The sequence below is a fragment of the Phodopus roborovskii genome, unplaced genomic scaffold (genome assembly GCF_943737965.1).
Source record: "Phodopus roborovskii unplaced genomic scaffold, PHOROB, whole genome shotgun sequence".
Classification (NCBI taxonomy): Eukaryota; Metazoa; Chordata; class Mammalia; order Rodentia; family Cricetidae; genus Phodopus; species Phodopus roborovskii.
The window spans coordinates 60,564,594-60,582,965 of NW_026126407.1; the positions used below are offsets into that span (position 1 = coordinate 60,564,594).

General features: G+C 39.8%; 1 protein-coding gene across 1 annotated transcript in view; it reads right to left on the minus strand.

Moving 5' to 3' along the window:
* Large1 (LARGE xylosyl- and glucuronyltransferase 1) overlaps positions 1-18,372 on the minus strand; it is a 311,517-nt gene that overhangs the window by 49,953 nt on the left and 243,192 nt on the right. The window contains exons 7-8 of the mRNA XM_051181466.1: positions 4,838-4,950; positions 2,573-2,698 (exon numbers count right to left, since the gene is read on the minus strand). Of these exons, the coding sequence (XP_051037423.1) occupies positions 2,573-2,698; positions 4,838-4,950 (239 nt within the window). The remainder of the gene's footprint in view (positions 1-2,572; positions 2,699-4,837; positions 4,951-18,372) is intronic.

An 18,372-nucleotide genomic window follows, 5' to 3' on the forward strand; every position in this document is an offset into this window, starting at 1 on the left:
TACGAAACTCATAACATCCATCAATTCTCATGTGACCGTTTAATGAATAGAAGGTAATCTAGATATTTTACTTCTGAAATCAGGTTTGGTATATTATAGATTCCAAGAGATTTTTCTTTAACATAAGCTTTCAAATTTATTAAAATAATGTTGATCACATTTGGATATCTTCTACAATTCTATTAACTTGAAAGTTCTTAGATCAAGGCTGGTAACTTTAATCTTTGTTGTCTATGCTTTAGCTCACAAAACTTCTGGAGAATGAATTAATGAATATGAATTCATGCTGGCTGTCCATTGCCTGGTGAGTTCTCTTCACTTTGTCTGACAAGTACTGTCAAAATGTTGTTGATTTTATTGGTTCTTTCTAAACAAGGACCTTCTGACTTTATCAAACATTTCCCTAATTAATTTCTGCTCTCATCTCTTCTTTATGTCCTGCTTATGTTCACTGTTTATCATCTCAGGCTTGGCAAGCCTTTCTTGGACCTCCCATATGCTTTTAGACATAGATTGTTTTCAATTTTATTTAGTCCCTAAGTAGTTCTCAGTTTCAATTGTAATTGCCATTGAGAACCATGAGAAATATAAGAAAGGGTTCTCAATTTTAATCAATTAGATGCCTTTCATCTTATTTTTAAAGGCTTCAAATAGAAGTTACTTTGTTGCATTATGCTAAAATTTTCTTAAAATGTACTGAGAGTTGTTTTATGGTCTAGTACATGGTTATGGTATGGTAAATGTTGGGTGTGAAGTTGATAAGGATGTATATTCTAACTGTCCACACAAGCCTCTTTATCCAATAAATCAAGTATATTAACTGTCAATCAAATCTACCACATTTTTATTATTGTTGACTCATCTTTTCATGTTTGAAAATAGGATATTAAAATACTACACTATGATAGGCTTGCCCATTTATTTCATTTATTTCTCTAAAGTTCTAATGAGTTTGGTGGTATGGAAAGATATAAATAAAAATTAAAATATTTATACAATTGTAAATATACTTAGACTCTTCACACTCATACATTTAGAAACATATATGTCACAGCACAAGATATATTCAGATTTGGGATGCTGGTAGTTTCCTGGTACGTTTTATTTTTAGTCCTCTCTTCCTCTAATGTTTGATCTGATATCAGTACAGTTATTATAGCTCCCTTTGGGTACTTTTTTGATAATACTTTTGGTTAATGTTATTGTCAACCTTTTAGGTTTCATTAGTTAGGTTTATGTCTTCTAAAAAGCAGATGTTATATATAATTGTCTCAAATCTGGCAAACAATTTCATTAGCAATTCTTTATTGAGATTTAACATTACAGGCAAATATTGAGCCTGCCAAACCCTTAATGAATTCAAATCACGTGTGTGTGTGTGTGTGTGTGTGTGTGTGTGTGTCCATGTATGTATGTGAAAACAAAAATAAAAACATAGGCATAGTGATATGTTCTTATAATACCAATACTGGGAGGTGACGATAGGAAGATTTCTGGGAATTCACTAGCCAGCTGTCTATCCAATTAGTGAGTTACAGGTTCAGTATGTACCATACCTCAACAAACAAAATAGAAAATGATGGAGGAAAGCAAGATTTGATACTTTAACTTTTGGCTATGTTGGGCAGTGAGTCAAATAGTAACAAGTCAGGATTTGCCTCTGTACACAAGGGCTTCCATTCCACCTCTGCCTTGCTCTGAGAACATGTCAGCTTGACTTCATGACATCATACAAGGGACCCTGGAGGACATCTAGATATCCTAGGCATCATTCTTCTGAACCAAAGCCAATCACAGTATTTGGTTAAGTCGGGGAAAAGGAGTGAAACCCCATCCAATGTATAGATTCATAGGCTAAACACATAGTTGCTAGGTACAGCCACAATTAGGATATTTTGTTTTGTGATGCTACGAACAGCACTAGCTAATATATCTTACCCTGTTTGTTCTTAAAGTCAGGGTTTCTTCAGTAGTTGGTACTGACAAAGTCATAAGGAAAGCTTTTCTGCCCCTGCTCTATCTTGCAGGGGAGAATGAGACATTGTGCTTGCTTTCTTTGCCCCAATACTTCTATAGCTGGCATGGCTCCTGCAGTATTACTTTCTACCAGTTTCCTTCCACATTTTTTTCCACATTTCTCTACATTACTACAAATGGGACTTAAGCACAAGGTTATTCACAGCCCATCTGTAGTACCTGGCACATAGTGGGCCTCTCTGCAAATGTTTTCGCTTGAGTTAAATCAATGTTTTTGGGTATCTGGAATGAAGCAAAGCACAAGGCAGCAGATGAAAAGAGGAAAAACCACACAAGCTGGTTCTTTACTCTGGGACTTTATGCTTTCTGGGAAGGCCAAATAAGAGTGTGCAAGGAAAGAGCCAACAGAGAGGGAAGTCATGTTTTTTTCTGTTTTCCTGGGATCTCATATCTTCCATCACATGTCCATAGGCTCACCAAAAAAAAAAAAAAAAAAAAAAAAAAAAATGTTCCCTGCCAATCCTTGCACCCAGCTTCCCTATGCTTAGCAGAGGAGTACAATAAGGTATGAAACACACCCCATCTCTTAACCCACCTTTAAATCAGACACATCTCTATAGCACTGCTCAGAGCGAGTGTGGTCTGACAGCTGCACGTTCCAAAAGCAGGGGAGCTGATACACCAGGAAGGGATTTTGTTTGATGACAGCATTGAAAATATCCTGTAGAATGAAAACCAAGGGCACAGTCATGCAAGTGGGCAGGTTCAGCTAACAGGAGAACATCTCTCGAAGATCATGCTGTGGGATTATGATTGCTCCAGCATACAATTGCATCCATTGGGGACAGTGAAAATGTCTGGGCAGGCACAGGGTAATGTCATAGAACAACCTCCTGATTGACTCAATACCTGTGAGTCCAGCTGGTCATCATCCAAAGAGGTCACACAGGGCAGAGAGGGAACGTCTTTCCCATGCTGGCTATCATAAAATAAGTCAATTCTCCTTTCCTCACCTTGTGCCACCCTAGATTGGAGCCCCATGCTAGACTTGTCCTTCTGGGGAGGAAATACTACTGTAATGAAAAGTGGCTCAACCCATCCAGATGTACGGTAAGACAAACTACAAACACTCATTTCTAATAGCTTTTTGGGGGCTTTTGTTTGGCCTGATGAGGGATGCTCCTTGGATTTCTGCAGATCACAGCATTCAGAGTGCAACTCACTATTTCATACTCCTCTTCCAACTTGTATAGGAAGGGTTTGTTAAGCTCCATACTTAATATGTAGCCCCACTTAGTAGCCAGCCATTTGACTTGGTGCTGAGAGGTGAATTATAGGCTTTCATGACACAAGATGACTGAAGAAACTATCCTCACGGGACAATTGCTAGCTTCGGAGGGGGGTCAGGGGCAGGTCACTGTTATCAGACTTGAAATATGATGAGGACAGTAGACAACTTCCTCTCAGGTCCTAGACAGCACCTGAGTTATTTTACTTTATTTTTCACTCACTCATTATGCTGTATCTCATTTCTTAGGAAGGGAGATCAGTTTTTGGCTTCTTGGGAAATACTGAATAATAATGCTTTAAAAAAAGAAAGAAAAACAATTGCAGACTTCCCTGTTTCCTCTGTATTTGAAAACTTTGTAGGAAATTTGGCAAAGGAATCATGAGGCATGAACTCAGGATGCAAAGGAAAGGGAGACATGAAAACCTAGACAGAGTGTCTTACACACCTCAAGATTGTCAGCAACATCACAAGACAGTGAAATCTAAATGAGTGATCCAGAATTCTGAGGTCAAACAGGTCCATGCCTTCTAGACAAAGTCAGACATGTATTTTAATGAATATTTGTTAATAGTTTGCTGGAGGGCCTTCTCACACTGCTTATCATTTGTTTTTCCTGCTTAAATGCAATTCCCTTGAGTTCAGGGCTACCAGGATTAGGGTCACAGTAATGGTTTTTAACTTACACATTACTTGTACCACTGAAGACATGGCTCAGTGGTTAATAGCACTGGCTGATCTTCCATAGGAGTTGGGTTTAAGCCCCAGCCCTCATATGAAGGTTTACAAGCATATGTAAACTTCAGTTCTAAAGGATCTGACACCCTCTCTTTTGGTCTCAATGGGCACCAGGCACACATGAAGTCCAAAGACCTATATGTAGGCAAAATATCATTACACATAAAGTATACAAGGAAAATAATCCGGCCCTTTACTTACCTGTCACCCTCCTACATGTCTTAGTATACAATGTTCAGTGAATGTATTTTGACTAAATATATGAACAAAGCAATGAATTGACACCCATCCATTTATTAACATGAATCGTTAAGAAACAGACCAGGTCTGCTGTAGTCTGAGGTCTGCAATATTCTCCCAAAAATCCATGTGCTAAACTATTGGTCCTAAGTGCTGGATTCCCACTGGAGGTACTTAAACCTTTGATAGATAGGATTTAGTGGAAAGTTTTAAGGTTATTTGGAGAACACATGTGGGAGGACTGTGGGAACCCAGTATCTTCTTTGATGTCTATACAGTGAGGTGAGCAGATATGATCCTCCATGTTCTTGATAATGCTATGATCAAGCAAATATGGGTTAAAGCCTACTACACTGTGATCCAAAATGAACCACATAATCCAGTCATGGTGGCCCATTCAGGTAAATCTCAGAACTTGGAGAACGGAGGCAGAATTGCTAGTTCACCAACATGGCATATATACTGAAAATTTATTTGAGAAAAAACCAAATTGTAACAAAAAAAATCCTTTCTTAGTGTTTACTGTAGTAACAACAGAATATGCATTAACAGGAAGGTACTCAGGTGTAAGGATCTCTGCCACTGAATACTCACCTGGTCAGCCAAGGAGGTAGATAGCATGCCCATGAGTTCCCTCTCTGCTGTCAGCCTCCACATCTGTTCCCATTTCATCTTTCGTAGCTTATCCAGAAGAAGTAGTATGACTCCTGGGCAACAGTATATGATAAAACAAGAGGAGCAGTGAGATGGGGCTAGACACACTAGCCACTCTGGGGCAGCCTGTTCATCTGCAAGGATAAGATTTCCCTTCCAAATCCCAGGCAGTACATTCACCATACAGGGCCATGCTTTGACAGATACTGATCAAGTATAAAACTATCACATCACTAAACCATTCCTACTACATAAGAAAGAGCATTAGGGTGGGTTAGCACCTACCTTAATGCTCAGTGCTTTCTAGAGATATTTGGTGGTGATAGTTATACTACTGGGTTAAAATAATAAATTTCTATTATTTATATACTATTTACAAACTATTATCATAGTAATAACAACAAGCGATCCTGCTGTATATTTCTCACACATACTAGTTTCTCTTCTGTGTTTACCCTGGAAACATGAAACCCTTAGTATAGCTGATATGTGGCACCTGCACAGTACACACAATTTGCTTTTTTTTTTTACCCCAGGAAAAATACAATAGCTTTTCTACAATTTTACTCCGATCTTTTCGTTTTAGTTACTTAAAATTTCTTTATTTTAAATTTTTTTTTGAGTATTTGTCTTTATGTATGTGAAGAAGCATTTGGTAGCCATATAGAACAGAGAAGGGTACCTGATTCCCTGAAAGTTGAGTTACAGAAGGTTGTGAGCTGCTGTGTGTGTGCTGTGTGCTGGAAATGGAACTCAAGTCCTGTTTAAGATCAAGTGTTCTTAACCTCTGAGCCATCATTCCAATCCCTTTTGAGTACATCTTTATGTAGTATTTGACAGTACTGACCAGCCACACAGCCTTGCCTTATTGCTCCTGACTTGAGAAAAGTTTTCTTTGGCTCAATAATAATCAGTCAATGTGAAGGCAATGCTCATGTTGGGTCTTTAACACAAATGTCAAAACAAAACAAAACAAAACAAAACTTTGTGTTTATAAGAAACTATTAACCAGAGTCTATTGTTTCCTTCTCATCACGTTTTCCTGGTGAGTTTTTATAGAGATGGACTTGAGCAAATGGGGCAGAGTGTAGAGCAGTTTTCTATTGAATATGCTCTTGGTTTGTAAAAGTGGGAAACAACAAGGAACATGTATTTTGACTTAGCTGAGTGATTTATAGCCAGTGATCTAATAACAACTCAGTTCAGGTGGGCAGAAAAAACCAAATTCAGAACAAGAGACCACACATTTGGGTCCCCAAAGCAATCCCATTCATGATGATTAACTTAGCAGAAGGGCCACTGTCCAGGCAGCAAAAAATATTATCTAGATATATATATCTAAAATACATACACACACACACACACACACATGATTCCCAGAAGGAGTCATATATATATGATTCCTCCTCGCAATCAGAAATACATATTGACTCTTACACATTTGACTTATTCTAGTAGTTCATGTTTGGAGGATACCATTAACAGAAGGTTTTGGGCAGAGGAAGTTTGAAATAAAGGGAAGAGTAGAGTGATACAGAAATGTATATTTATGAGTCACAAGGTTAATTACACTGATTGCCGATCTCCTTCAAGCATACTGGCTTTTTTGAATAGCATTTTTCTTGATGCTCCAAAATCTTCTGAAGACAAATGTCATCCTTATTTTGCTAGAGGGAAAACTAAGAGGCTAACTCAGACACCTGTCTAATTTAAACTTTGAAAACAAGTAGATCAGTGTGGGCCTGCCTTACTCCAAAGCCAATGCTTCTTCACTCTTCCACAGAGACCTGAGCTCCACAGCCATTGGAAGCCATGGGACTTCTCTGGTTTATTTGTTTGTTTGTTTTTTCTTTTTTGGTTTCAACACTGATTAAAAATGAGGAAATTATTAATTCTCCCACCAGCACCAGAAAACTGATGTGTTTGTTCTCTTGTGGTAGCATATAGCTGTCCGAAGAAAACTGGTAGTGCTTGCCAGTTCACTCAGCGTAAATACTCCAAGCTTTGGCTCATTTGAGCAATGTGGTATCATTGACATGGGAAGAAAAACACATGATTTCCCTCTCCCTACCAGAGGATGCAAGCCAGTTCCACCACACCATAGAAATTGTTCCTTAAATATACATTTTAAGAAAGAGTAAAATTCACACACACATATACACACACACACACACACACAAACACACACACACACACACACACACGTAGAATATTTGTACATTGTGTTAAGATATATTGCTGTAACTGGTTTAATAAAGAGCTGAATGGTCAACAGGAGGTATAGACAGGAGACAGGAAGTAGGAGATAATTGAGGGGTAGGGGTGACACTAATGAGACATGGAGGGAGTTGGACATACAGAATGAAATTGTGAGGGAAAATTAATAACTAAAAGGTATGGGAATTATGGCAGGAAGGGAAAACTAGAAAGAACAGGAATTTCTGCCAGTAGGTAACTCCTTGACTGGAGAGTACAGAGTGCACATGTTGTTTTCAGGAGATAAAAGAACAAAGCAGGATGGGTGGAGAGGGAGTTAGGAGAACGGGAGAAGAGGAGACATGGAGAACATGTGGGACTAGGAAGATTGAATCGGGGGACAAATAGACAAGAGAGAAAAAAAGAGAGAGATACCATAATAGAGGGCACAATGGAATCTTGAAATTCATATGCAAATGGATGGAAGTTGAAGAAACCATCCTACAATCCTGACTGAGGTAACCCTGTCGCAAAAAAAGGAACATGGTATGTACTCAATCATATATGGATTTTAGATACAGAGCAAAGGATCACCAGCCTATAATTCATACCACCAGAGAAACTAGGATACAAGGAGGAGTCTAAGAGATTCATACAAGGTCCCTCATAGAAGGGGAAGGAAACAAGATCTCCTGAGCAAGTTGGGAGTGGAGGTCAATGAGTGGAGAGAGAGTTAGAAGAAGGAGAATGGGAAGAAAGAGAACATGTGGGACTGGGAAGATTGAGTCGGGGTTGAATAGATGAGAGAGAGAGAAAGAGAGAACATAATGGAGGGCACCTGACTCTAGAGAAATGTCCAGCATAAGGTTTGAGCCAACTGCTTCCACTACTTCCAGCAGCACTGGCCTAGCCTGGAGGACAGGCCTATTGCTGTGCAAGAGGAACAGGGCCCAGCGGCTACAGCCCTGCTACTCAGACAACCCCCTTGCTCATGAAGGTTTTAAAATCAAAGATGGAAAAATCAGAGAAAATTGCCCTTCCCTACTGCCAGCTTGTACATGGTATACACACGTGTGTGAACAACCACAGATAAACAGAAAAACAAATATAACTTGCCACTCACCAAGATCAACTTTGCCCAAAGGAAAGAAAGTGCCTTTTGGCAGGACTCCGCTTCCCTGATAGAATGCAGAAGCCAGGAAAAAAATAAAAGCCCTTTAATAATACTGAGAACATTAAAAGTAACCATTTGAAGAAATCCGAATTTCCAACAGAAGTGCCAAGAGAAAAATTATGCCAGAGCTAAGTTTAGCGACCCACCTTCCCATAGTGTTCTTCCAAAGCCTCTGAGTAGCTGGATGGAAGGCACTGCTGAAAATCCCAGCAACAGCAGGGAGCTCATGGCAGTGCACTTGAAAACACTCCTCAAAGTTCAGAATTAGTTTTTAGTTTTCAATGTGTATGTTAAACATAGATTTTTTTCCCCCCAATTCCTTGGTCTCTAAAAGGAAACAGATACAGTAGTGGAAACATGCCTTGTTGCAGCATATGGCAGGAGATGAGCTTAAGTCACACACAAGAAGCCTGTATTATATTTTATATTTTGTAAATACTGTATACCATGTCTATATTGTTTACACTTGAGAGGTATATTATCATTTTGTTTTTGTTTTGTTTTTCTTTGTAGTTTTCTTTTCTTTCTTTCTTTATTTTTTATTTTACATGTTGATCCCAGTTCATGAAATTATGTATTTTGCCCTGCAGATGGGGTAGAGCTATTTTTAGTGTGTGCTTAAGGCACATGGAAGACTGTTTGCACAGGTACTGAAATTTTTTTTAAGAACAGCTGTCAAATCTCAAAAGATTAAAAAAAAAAGGGAGATGTAATTCTGTAAATATGTTTCTCTTATTGGTTAATTAAATGAATAAAGCACTGTTGGCCAATAGCAAAGCAAGATGGGATTAGGAGACCAGGAGGAGAGAGGCAGTAGAAGGGAGGAGATTAAAGATGGTGGATTGAAAGACAGAATGCCAACTCCTCTTTCCGGTAAGATGGAAATGCTCTTACAGGCACATCCAAAGGCATACTCAACTGATACCTAGCTGTTTCTTAATTCAGTCATAAAACCAACCATCAAACCAGGTCAGTATCTGAATTTCACATGACCAAGACTTTTCGTAAGAGGAAGCTTTCCACTTCCTCCCTTCTCTTTCCAGTTTCTTTCTTTGCATCCTGCTTTCAAGATTATGCTAAATGAAAGACTAAGCCTAGAACTGGTTAATTCAAAACACAGGCTTCCTTGATTCAAGGAGAGAAACAGAAGTTCCTAAGTGACTACATAATACCAGTAGGTAAGACCGGTTCACAGCAGGCTTTGGATACACCTATGTTAGTGCAGGAAACACAGTTAAACAAGTTGAGAGGATGGCAGGATAAACAAAGTATCATACATAACATATGCACAGTGAGTCGCAAAGGTGTTTATTTACCAGGAATTGGATGCTTGTGCCCCCTCTTCTTATTCCTCCCTGGCTTCTGTTCGAACTTCCTTGGCTCCCCCTCACCACCTGAAGATGACTTGATCCCTTAGTCCTCTGGTGGTTCTTGAAAGAAGCCATATGTCAAAAATCAAATCTTCTATTCAGGACTGCCCAACTTTCACAGGATGAAAAGTCTCACAAACTTTTCTATTAGGAAGTTGTTGTTGTTGTTATTATTATTATTATTATTATTATTATTTGTTTTTGATCTTGGGTCTAAGCAGAGGGTTCTGGAAAAAACTTGGGCATGGAGAGAAACCAGAGTGTGAGAGTTTGAATCAGATTTCTGCAATCTCCTGGGTGGGGTGCTTTGTGAAAGTAACTTACCCCCTTTGTCTCTGTTCTTATCTGTGCAATGTGAGGTAATATAGCCACAATCATTGAAGTCAAGCTTGTTCCTGGGGATATTTTACGTCTGCTGATACTGACCACAAACCAAAAACATGTTTAATTAAACAAAGAATAGTCCATCTGTTGCTGATAGTTTCCAAGACAGGAAGAAGCCAGGAGCAAGTCAGAGAAGCTGTCTCATGTAAACTGACTCTGCTGCTTGCTGTCTCCATATCAGCATCATCAGGACCATTGATCTGTGTCAGAAGGAACCACCAGAGGCTGGGGTAGGGTGTTCAAAACAAAACAACTTATTTCTCTGAAATACACTGATTAATTAGAGCAGAGCATTAGAAATGTGTGTCTCAAAGTCCCACAATGACAGGAATATTTGGAGACAGAAGAAATGTGTGCTGAGGATTTTTTTTTTTTTCAGAATGCATAGCAAACCAAGCACAGAGATGAATGTTAATTAATGTTAACTTTATTGAAATGCAAGAGAAGGGGCCTGCAAAGTTGCCACTGAATAAGGACTAATAAATAGGAAGTAACTGCTCAATGTTCTTACTAAGTTTTAAAGTAAAAAAGATGTTTGAGATTCTCAGCCAGATATGGTCCTCACTGCTGTTGCAGAATAAAATGCAATGGTCTGTAATCATTCTATCACAGTGCAAGAAATCCTGTGAAGCTGCTCCATTTTATCTCAACTGACTCCTCTAGTTGCCAGTTCCACTCTAAGCCAACATAATACAAGCACCGAGTCACTTGTTCTTGTCTCCAGGTTCTACACATGGCTGGTCCCAGGTTGCTCACTGCATCTTGGCTGAAATATCACTTTCACACAGAGTTCTGTCCCTATTGTCATCTATGATCTATTCTGGGTAATTGCTTTAGGTAGTATACTACCCATTTCTCTTCCCACCTTGGCTCCCTCACAAGTGAAGAATGAACACCTCAATAGATGTCTTACATTAACACCAGTATGATCAACAAAAGCTCTGTGGCTCAGCATCAATGAGCAAAGCAGTAGGAATTTTGAATAAATTCTGTAATACTCTTTACAGTGGTGATTAAGGAGAAAAAAAGGGAAACATAAAAAAATACTAGCCTAGGCTAAGGTACAGTGTCATTCAACATGCAGGGAAGATGCTGGTGAGAATATTCAATACAGGTCTTTGACACATGTGCATGTACATTCCTTTCCTTGTGGTGTCAGGTATTTTCCTTTGTTCCTTACAAGAGACAGTTCTGCAAAGAAGGGTTTATTTTTGATTCATGGTTTAAGAGTGTATAGTGGCAGGGAAGGCATGGCAGGAGTGTAGGGTGGTTGGTCACAATATGTTTATATTTAGGAAACAGAGATGAATGCTGATGCTTAGCTTGATTTTTCTTTCCTATTCAGTCTGGATCCCTATAGTGTTGCCTATAGTCAGGTTGAATCTTACCACCTTAGTCAAACACTTCTGGAAACATCCTCAGTGTATTTTCTAGGTGGCTTCATATCTCATCAAATTGATAATGAAAATGAACCTTCATATTTGGCCTATGTGAAAACAGGTGGCCACTGCTAACCCATCTGTGGCTAAGGCCACTCTACCTAATGAAAAGCCAGTATAAAGGAATTGATGGGAGATGGCATTCTGTATATATGTTTCTCATACTGGTTAATGAATAAAGCACTGTTGGCCAATAAGAAAGGAAGATAGGAGGGACTAGGAGACAAGAAGTAAGGAGGAGTCAAGATTGAGAGATGGGGAGAGCACAATGTCAGCCTATTCCCCGGTAAGATGAAAGCACATGGAAATATGTAGATATGGGTTAATACTTAAGACAGAGCTAGCTGATAAGAAACTAGTACTTGGCCAACAGCATTATATCAAATACAGAGTCTCTGTGCATTATTTGGGACTGGCGCGGCGGTGGGACCAGACCGGCAGCAGGGAGGAAAAACCTTAGTCTTTACAAGCAATGTTTGAACAGGTTATTAGATACAATGGGAATGGTCTGCCAAACACCAATCCAGAGAATGTGGAAGACAGAAATAATCTCTGAAATCAGAACAAAGAACCAGAAACTTCATCCAAATGAGCATTTGATGAGCTAGAAGGGGTCCAGAGGACACATTTTTATCTGGTCTCTGGTTTCCTCTCATATCTTACATAAAAGCTTCCTCATGCCCATATTCTTCACATCATGAAATTGACAGGCCATGACAGCATCCATAACTGGATTCTGCCTATTCATAGGCTTCCCTGCCCAGCTTTCTTTCAACCATCTTTGTGTCCCCTTCCACACAGTCTTATACCACTCAGCTTCTGCTTACTCACTGGCTCCTATCCCTAGACCATATGTGTACTTTGGGATTTTTCTCAGACTCATCCCTTTTCAAGAGCCTGCCAGCATTCCCTGCTCATCATCAAACCAACAGTACATACTTGAAAGACATTTGGGTTTTGAAATGGCTACTGTCCATCATGAATGACTTCAGGAGAATGGGGACTTTATGCATTTTCCTCTTTAGTGTTGCAGAAAGAGCTGGTGCATCTTAAAGTTTTGGGTGTTAACACCAATCTGTGCCCCTTGAATCATCATGATCTGCACTTTCAGATCACATAGGCTTGGAAATCCTATATGAGAATGCGTGGAAGAACAGGTATCGATGCTTCATTTTGATTGTCCATGTCCTCAGAACAGGATTTGATGCCTGTACTAACTCTTATGGGGCTAAGGGGTGAAAGTGCAACCTCTTATTCAAAGGTATTGATTGACAGGTGTCCATATTCCAGGACCTACTGTACATAGAAAGTAATTAAGGGTTAAATGAGGGCAAGAAGTTCCTGATAGCAGATGCTTTAAGGCCAAATGGGATATGCCATTCTCATTCCCTTCCCCTTTATCTTGGGTATGTATCTCTCCAATTAAGAGTACCATTATCCCCTTGCTATTTTATAACTTTGTTATCTCCATAGGAAACTATACATAATTAATGGGAAAGGAGTTTTAGTGAACATCAATACTGGTTCTACATTAGTAGATTTTATGCTACATTTCCAGCAGCTTAGTTAGACCTCATAGTAGCCTATTAGCACTGGCATTTATAAAATGGGGAAAGATAAGTGACACAGACAGGATCCCCATTCAGTTCTGCCAGATCCCACTGCTTCTGCTCTGCTGTAAATTTTGGTCAACCCTTGCTGTAGGTAGTCAGATATTCACTAAGAGACAGGAAATCAACTTGGAGCATAGTTTTTACAAATTGTTTTTCTGGCTACCCCAGCTTGATCCTGGTCTTCAGGAAGATGGGCTCTGTTTCTTTTTTCTTTTGCACTGGAGCCAGCATATAGCTGAGTCTATCTCCACCAGACTGGATTTAATAAACATGGGTTCAGTAAGCAAAGCCTTTCTCGATAGAGCAGCCAGGTAGACTCAGGGATGGGTATTTCTTCTGAATAACTGCCTTTGATGAGATTCCCTTCACTTGAAGTAGTCCCTCAGCACCTCAAGAATGAATTCAGGATCTGCCACCCCATTTTTATTCAAATACATCTGACCCACTGTGTTAAGATGCAGCAGTGGAGGGAAGGCTCAGAGGGACAAGGATTGTTATTTAAGTATAATGGAGGATGACAGAACAGCTCACACTGGGACTGATGAAGTAGGAGGCTTATTTTCCTCTTTATGATGTCACAGGCATTTTAAGATGGGCCTATGAGCCATGAGAAACCCAGGAAAATAGGCTGGGTACAACAACATAGACAGAATCTCCTGCTGGATCCTTCCTATATATCCTGTAGGGTTTCCCCACTTACACAGTCTTGGCAGCTTGTGGCCAGACTTCTCTTTCCACTTAAGTGTCCCCAGAACCTTGCAAGGTGAGGGTACTGTGTACATCTGCTGAATGGATGTCCCTGAATTCAAGTAGCTTTGAAGCCCAAGATCCCACTGACAGCAAAAGAGTGTTAGTTACTTCCTGCCACTGTCACAAAACACTATTGGCCAAGGCAACTTATGGACAGAAGGGTTTATTTGGCTTAGGGTTACAGATGACAAAAAGTCTGTCATAGTAGAGAAGCATGGCTGCAAGCCACAGGCATGGTGGCAGGAACCATATGCTGAGAGTTCAAACCTTGAACCACAGCCCAAAGCAGAGACAAAGCACTGGGGATGACTTAAAATTTTTAAATCTTAAAGCAGGTTGCTTAGTGACATACTTTCTCCAGCAAGGCTACAACATGCTCAAACAGCACTAACAGAGTACCAAGTATTCAAACAACTGAGCCTACAGGAGACATTCTCATTCAAACTACAAGGGTGGAGGTAATAAAGAAAAGGGTAAAATGGGAAGAACGGTGCTGTCTTTATAATAAGATTCTGGAATAAGTGGGTGGCCCATGTATGTTTAGTAAATAGGAATCACCTGCTATTTACTGGAAACTACTAAGGAGTTACAAATTAGAGGTTATGATTTAAATTTCCCTAGGTAATTTACATATGTAGCCATGATGTCCAGGTATTATTGTAATTTAGAATTTGGTGCAATACTATTAAGACAGTCCATAGCAGTGCCAGACATGGTGATGCATACCTCTAATACCAGCAAATGGGAGGCAGAAGAAGGCAGATCTCTGTGAGTTCAAGGCCAACCTAGTCTACAAAGCAAGTTCCAGGGGCTGTTATACAGAGAAAACCTGTCTCAAAAAACAAAAAACAAAAAACAAAAACAAAACAAACAAACAAACAAAAAATCACTTTATAGTTATCTAACATAGTTTACTGGGGAATGGGGCCAGACAAATTTCCGGAGCTACATAACCACTCTACCAACCATTTCTACGCACTGACAGCCTAAGAACTTACAAGAAAGGCCCTGTCATTTACCAGCTCTGCTAACATGTGAAACCAATTAACCTCACTAAGCCTCCATAATGGGGACTAGATGAGCTAAAGTACGTGAAAGCATGCATCAAAGTTGAGATTAGTGCTGTGAACTTGGAAGGCCCCAAAGAAATCAGATGCTCATCCCATTATAAACCACAAGCAGAATGAATGCTGCCAATTTTCTCCATGGAAGGGAGTGTCTGGATCACACTGTTTTTTTTTTTTTTTTTTTTTTTTTTTTTTTACCATCCACTGCACCATGTCTGGGTATTGGGTCAAAGCTCCTGTTCTTGAGATAACACTGACATCAAGAAGATCCCCTGACGTTGCATGGGTCAGCAGGGTAAGGCAGTCATGTTTTCAGGGAAGACCACCCCTCTTGTTAATGATATATTAGATCAACTGAAATGCTTAGCCAGGTACTCATGCCAGCCTAGACTCTGCTTTCCCTGGCCTTTGGTTCATGGCCCATAACTTCAGAGGCCTAGTCTTTACTATCAGAGGTCACCTCTCTGAGCTAAAGAAGCTGAGGCTGGCTTTCTATTAATAGTTTCTCTGCAAAAATACTGCTTCTTCTGCACAGACAGCAAATAATAAAATGCCAAATTTAAGGGGTGAGTGTTTGCATAAAGTATATGGTATAAAATTATATTTTTCATAACATTTGATATAGCAATGACATCCATTGTATGTCAATATACAATCAAACAAATACAACTAATAAAGGAAGTTATTTCTTATTGATTACAACTGGGATGGCAAAAACTGTAATACCACCTAGTGAGAAATAAATGTATTATGGTCTGGTCATCAAATGGAAAAACAATGCAGTATTAGAAAGAAAAATACCTCTTCTATGCTAAATTAATATAGAAATATATCTACTATTTTATTTTTAAAATAAGTAGAGCATATACCAGAAAAAGATGGAAGCAGATAATCAAAAGTCAAGAATGATCAAGAAACTGTACATAGTTTTGTCAAACATGGGAGGGGCAGAGGGATTTCATGGTTCAGTGTTTGCCAACTGGATTTAAGAGAGAGACATGTGAGGTGATTCCCATGGTGTAATATTCCCAACACCTTAGATTCTGAGCTACCAATACAATGTGACCAGCGATGGGAAGATGGCCAGTACTCTTTTTTAGAGTTTTGGCTTTGTTTTGTTGTTTTGAATTGGGAGTAGAGGACAAGAAGGGATGATTCTCAATGAGTAAACTTTCTCCAATGCAGGATGAATACATTTGAGGAGTCTGCTGTACAACATAGTGCCTGTACTTAATAACTTCCATCATTAAACAAAGTATGCCATTTTGTTAGAATAAAATGAAGGTAGGAATGTTGCTGTTACTAAAGTGAACATGTGGGTAACCTGTTGCCAATCAAGGATTTGATGAGGACTCATGGCTCTTTCAGATGAAGAAAAGAGGCTACTGTTTAAGTCATACAGCTCCATGGTACCTTCTACATTAGGCTCACATTTTCTTTGCATTATCACCGTTTCTCTATCAGGGAGGTGTTGGCTACAGTGTGAATGTTTTTGTCTACAAATTCAGAAGTTGTAAAATCTAACCACCAGCTGTTACTGAAGTCTTTGGGAGGTAATCAGGATGTAATCCTTCATCCTTTTCTGGGGGGGGGGGGTTGGCAGGAGAGAATCAGAAAGTAGTGCTGACCAGATGTTGAATCTGCCTGCATCTGACATCCTGGTTTCTGAATGAGGAGAAAAACATCCCTGTTCTTCACAGTATTACTACAGCAATGTAAATGCACCAGGATAGTTTTAGCAACTCATAGTGGAGAACAAAGGGTATAGAGAAGTGGCCTGGCTACTCTCTGTCAGGCTGTTCAATGACTATGGCAGAGGCCTGGAGGATGGGATAGCAACTGTGCTCCAGGCTCACAGATGGTGTCTGGAGACCCATAGTCTGTATTTTGCAAATATTTTTTGTTGTTTCAATTTTCTGTTCAGCAGATGGCACTCTTGTGATTTACTTAGCAAAAGATAAAAGAACTTGAGAGTCTGAGGCCAGAATTTAAAAAAAAAAAATCACAAGAAAAAATAGTGGGTTGCACTGAAGGCCTTGAATTAAATGCACACTCTCTGAGGTCCTTGGGGAAGCAATGGTAAACTTCAGGAAGAGTGCCATTTGCTCACAAGGGAAGATATCAAGATACCTTGTTATCTTTACAAGATGCAGCCTGGAAATCTCTTTTTTGTCTGGTTTTAATTAGGGGCCTCCTGTGAGATCTGGGGAGAAGGGGCTCTCTAGTGTTAGGCTGTTCAATATCATGCTTCCTGAGACCCAATGAAGCTGAAGTTTTGAAGTGTGGTGGGTTAAGTGCTCTGGGCCCAGTGATGGGTAGTTTGCATAGCATTTGCAGTGGTTTAGTCAGTGTTCTATTGCTGTGAAGATACACTCATCACCATGGCAACTCTTATAAAACAAAGCATTTTATTGGGGCCTGCCTGCTTACATTCAAAAGTTTAATCCTTTATTGGCATGACAGGAAGCTTGGAAGCACTCACACAAACATGGTGCTGAAGAGGTAGCTGATAGTTTTACATCCAGATCAGCAGGAGGAGAGAGCCACACTGGTCCTGGCTTGAGCATTTGAAATCTCAAAGCACACTCCAACTAGGGAACACCACCTCCAACAATGCCACACCTCCAAATTCCTGTCAAGTAATGCCACTCCCTAATGGCCATACATTTAAATATGGGAAGGCATTCCTATTCAAGCCACCAGAAGGAGCCACTCAAAAACTTGGCTTAGGGAAAGGCATAAACTGAGAATCAAAGGGAAAAGGGGCATTGGGTTCAATCAACTTTTGCCAAAGTTCAGGAGAGAAATGGTATCATTTCACACACACCCCTGCTCCAGTCTGGTGAAAAAGGATGAACTGACTGTTTAGCATCCAGACCAGAGATTTCTAGAGCTACCCGTCTCACAGCTTATCTGCCAAGTACTTGTGATGACATGCACCAGGAGTCTTAGGCATTATTTTTCCAGTGTTCATTGTGTATCCTTGTACATTTCCCATTCATGCAATTCTTCCAGAAACCCCGTGAGTCTAATTAGAAAAGAAAAACCAGCCCAAAGCGATGATTCAATGAGTCATGGGCAGATGCAGCCATTGCTTGGACTCTGCATAGCTCCTTTTGTACTGGGCACAACAGTTCTTGGCAAATTCTAGAACCAGCTGCATCTCACAGAGGAAAGAATTGAGTCTCACAGGCTGTGATGTGCAGGAGTGACTGAGTTAACAAGGGTGTGACTTCTTAATATTCTTACTTAGATATTTCAGGGTTGACCAGGTAGAAGGATAAGAAGTATATTTATTCCATAAAACCAACAGGGAGAACTGAGGCTGAAGAAGGTTCTGCTTTGTGAGGAAGAGAAGACAAACTTTGGGAAAGGTCACAGACTTAGATAAAGGTCAGTGGACAGAAGCAGTTGTATGATAGTACCACTAAGCATGCTTCCAGCTGGCTGTACATAACCTGGAGTTTAAAGACCAAATGAAG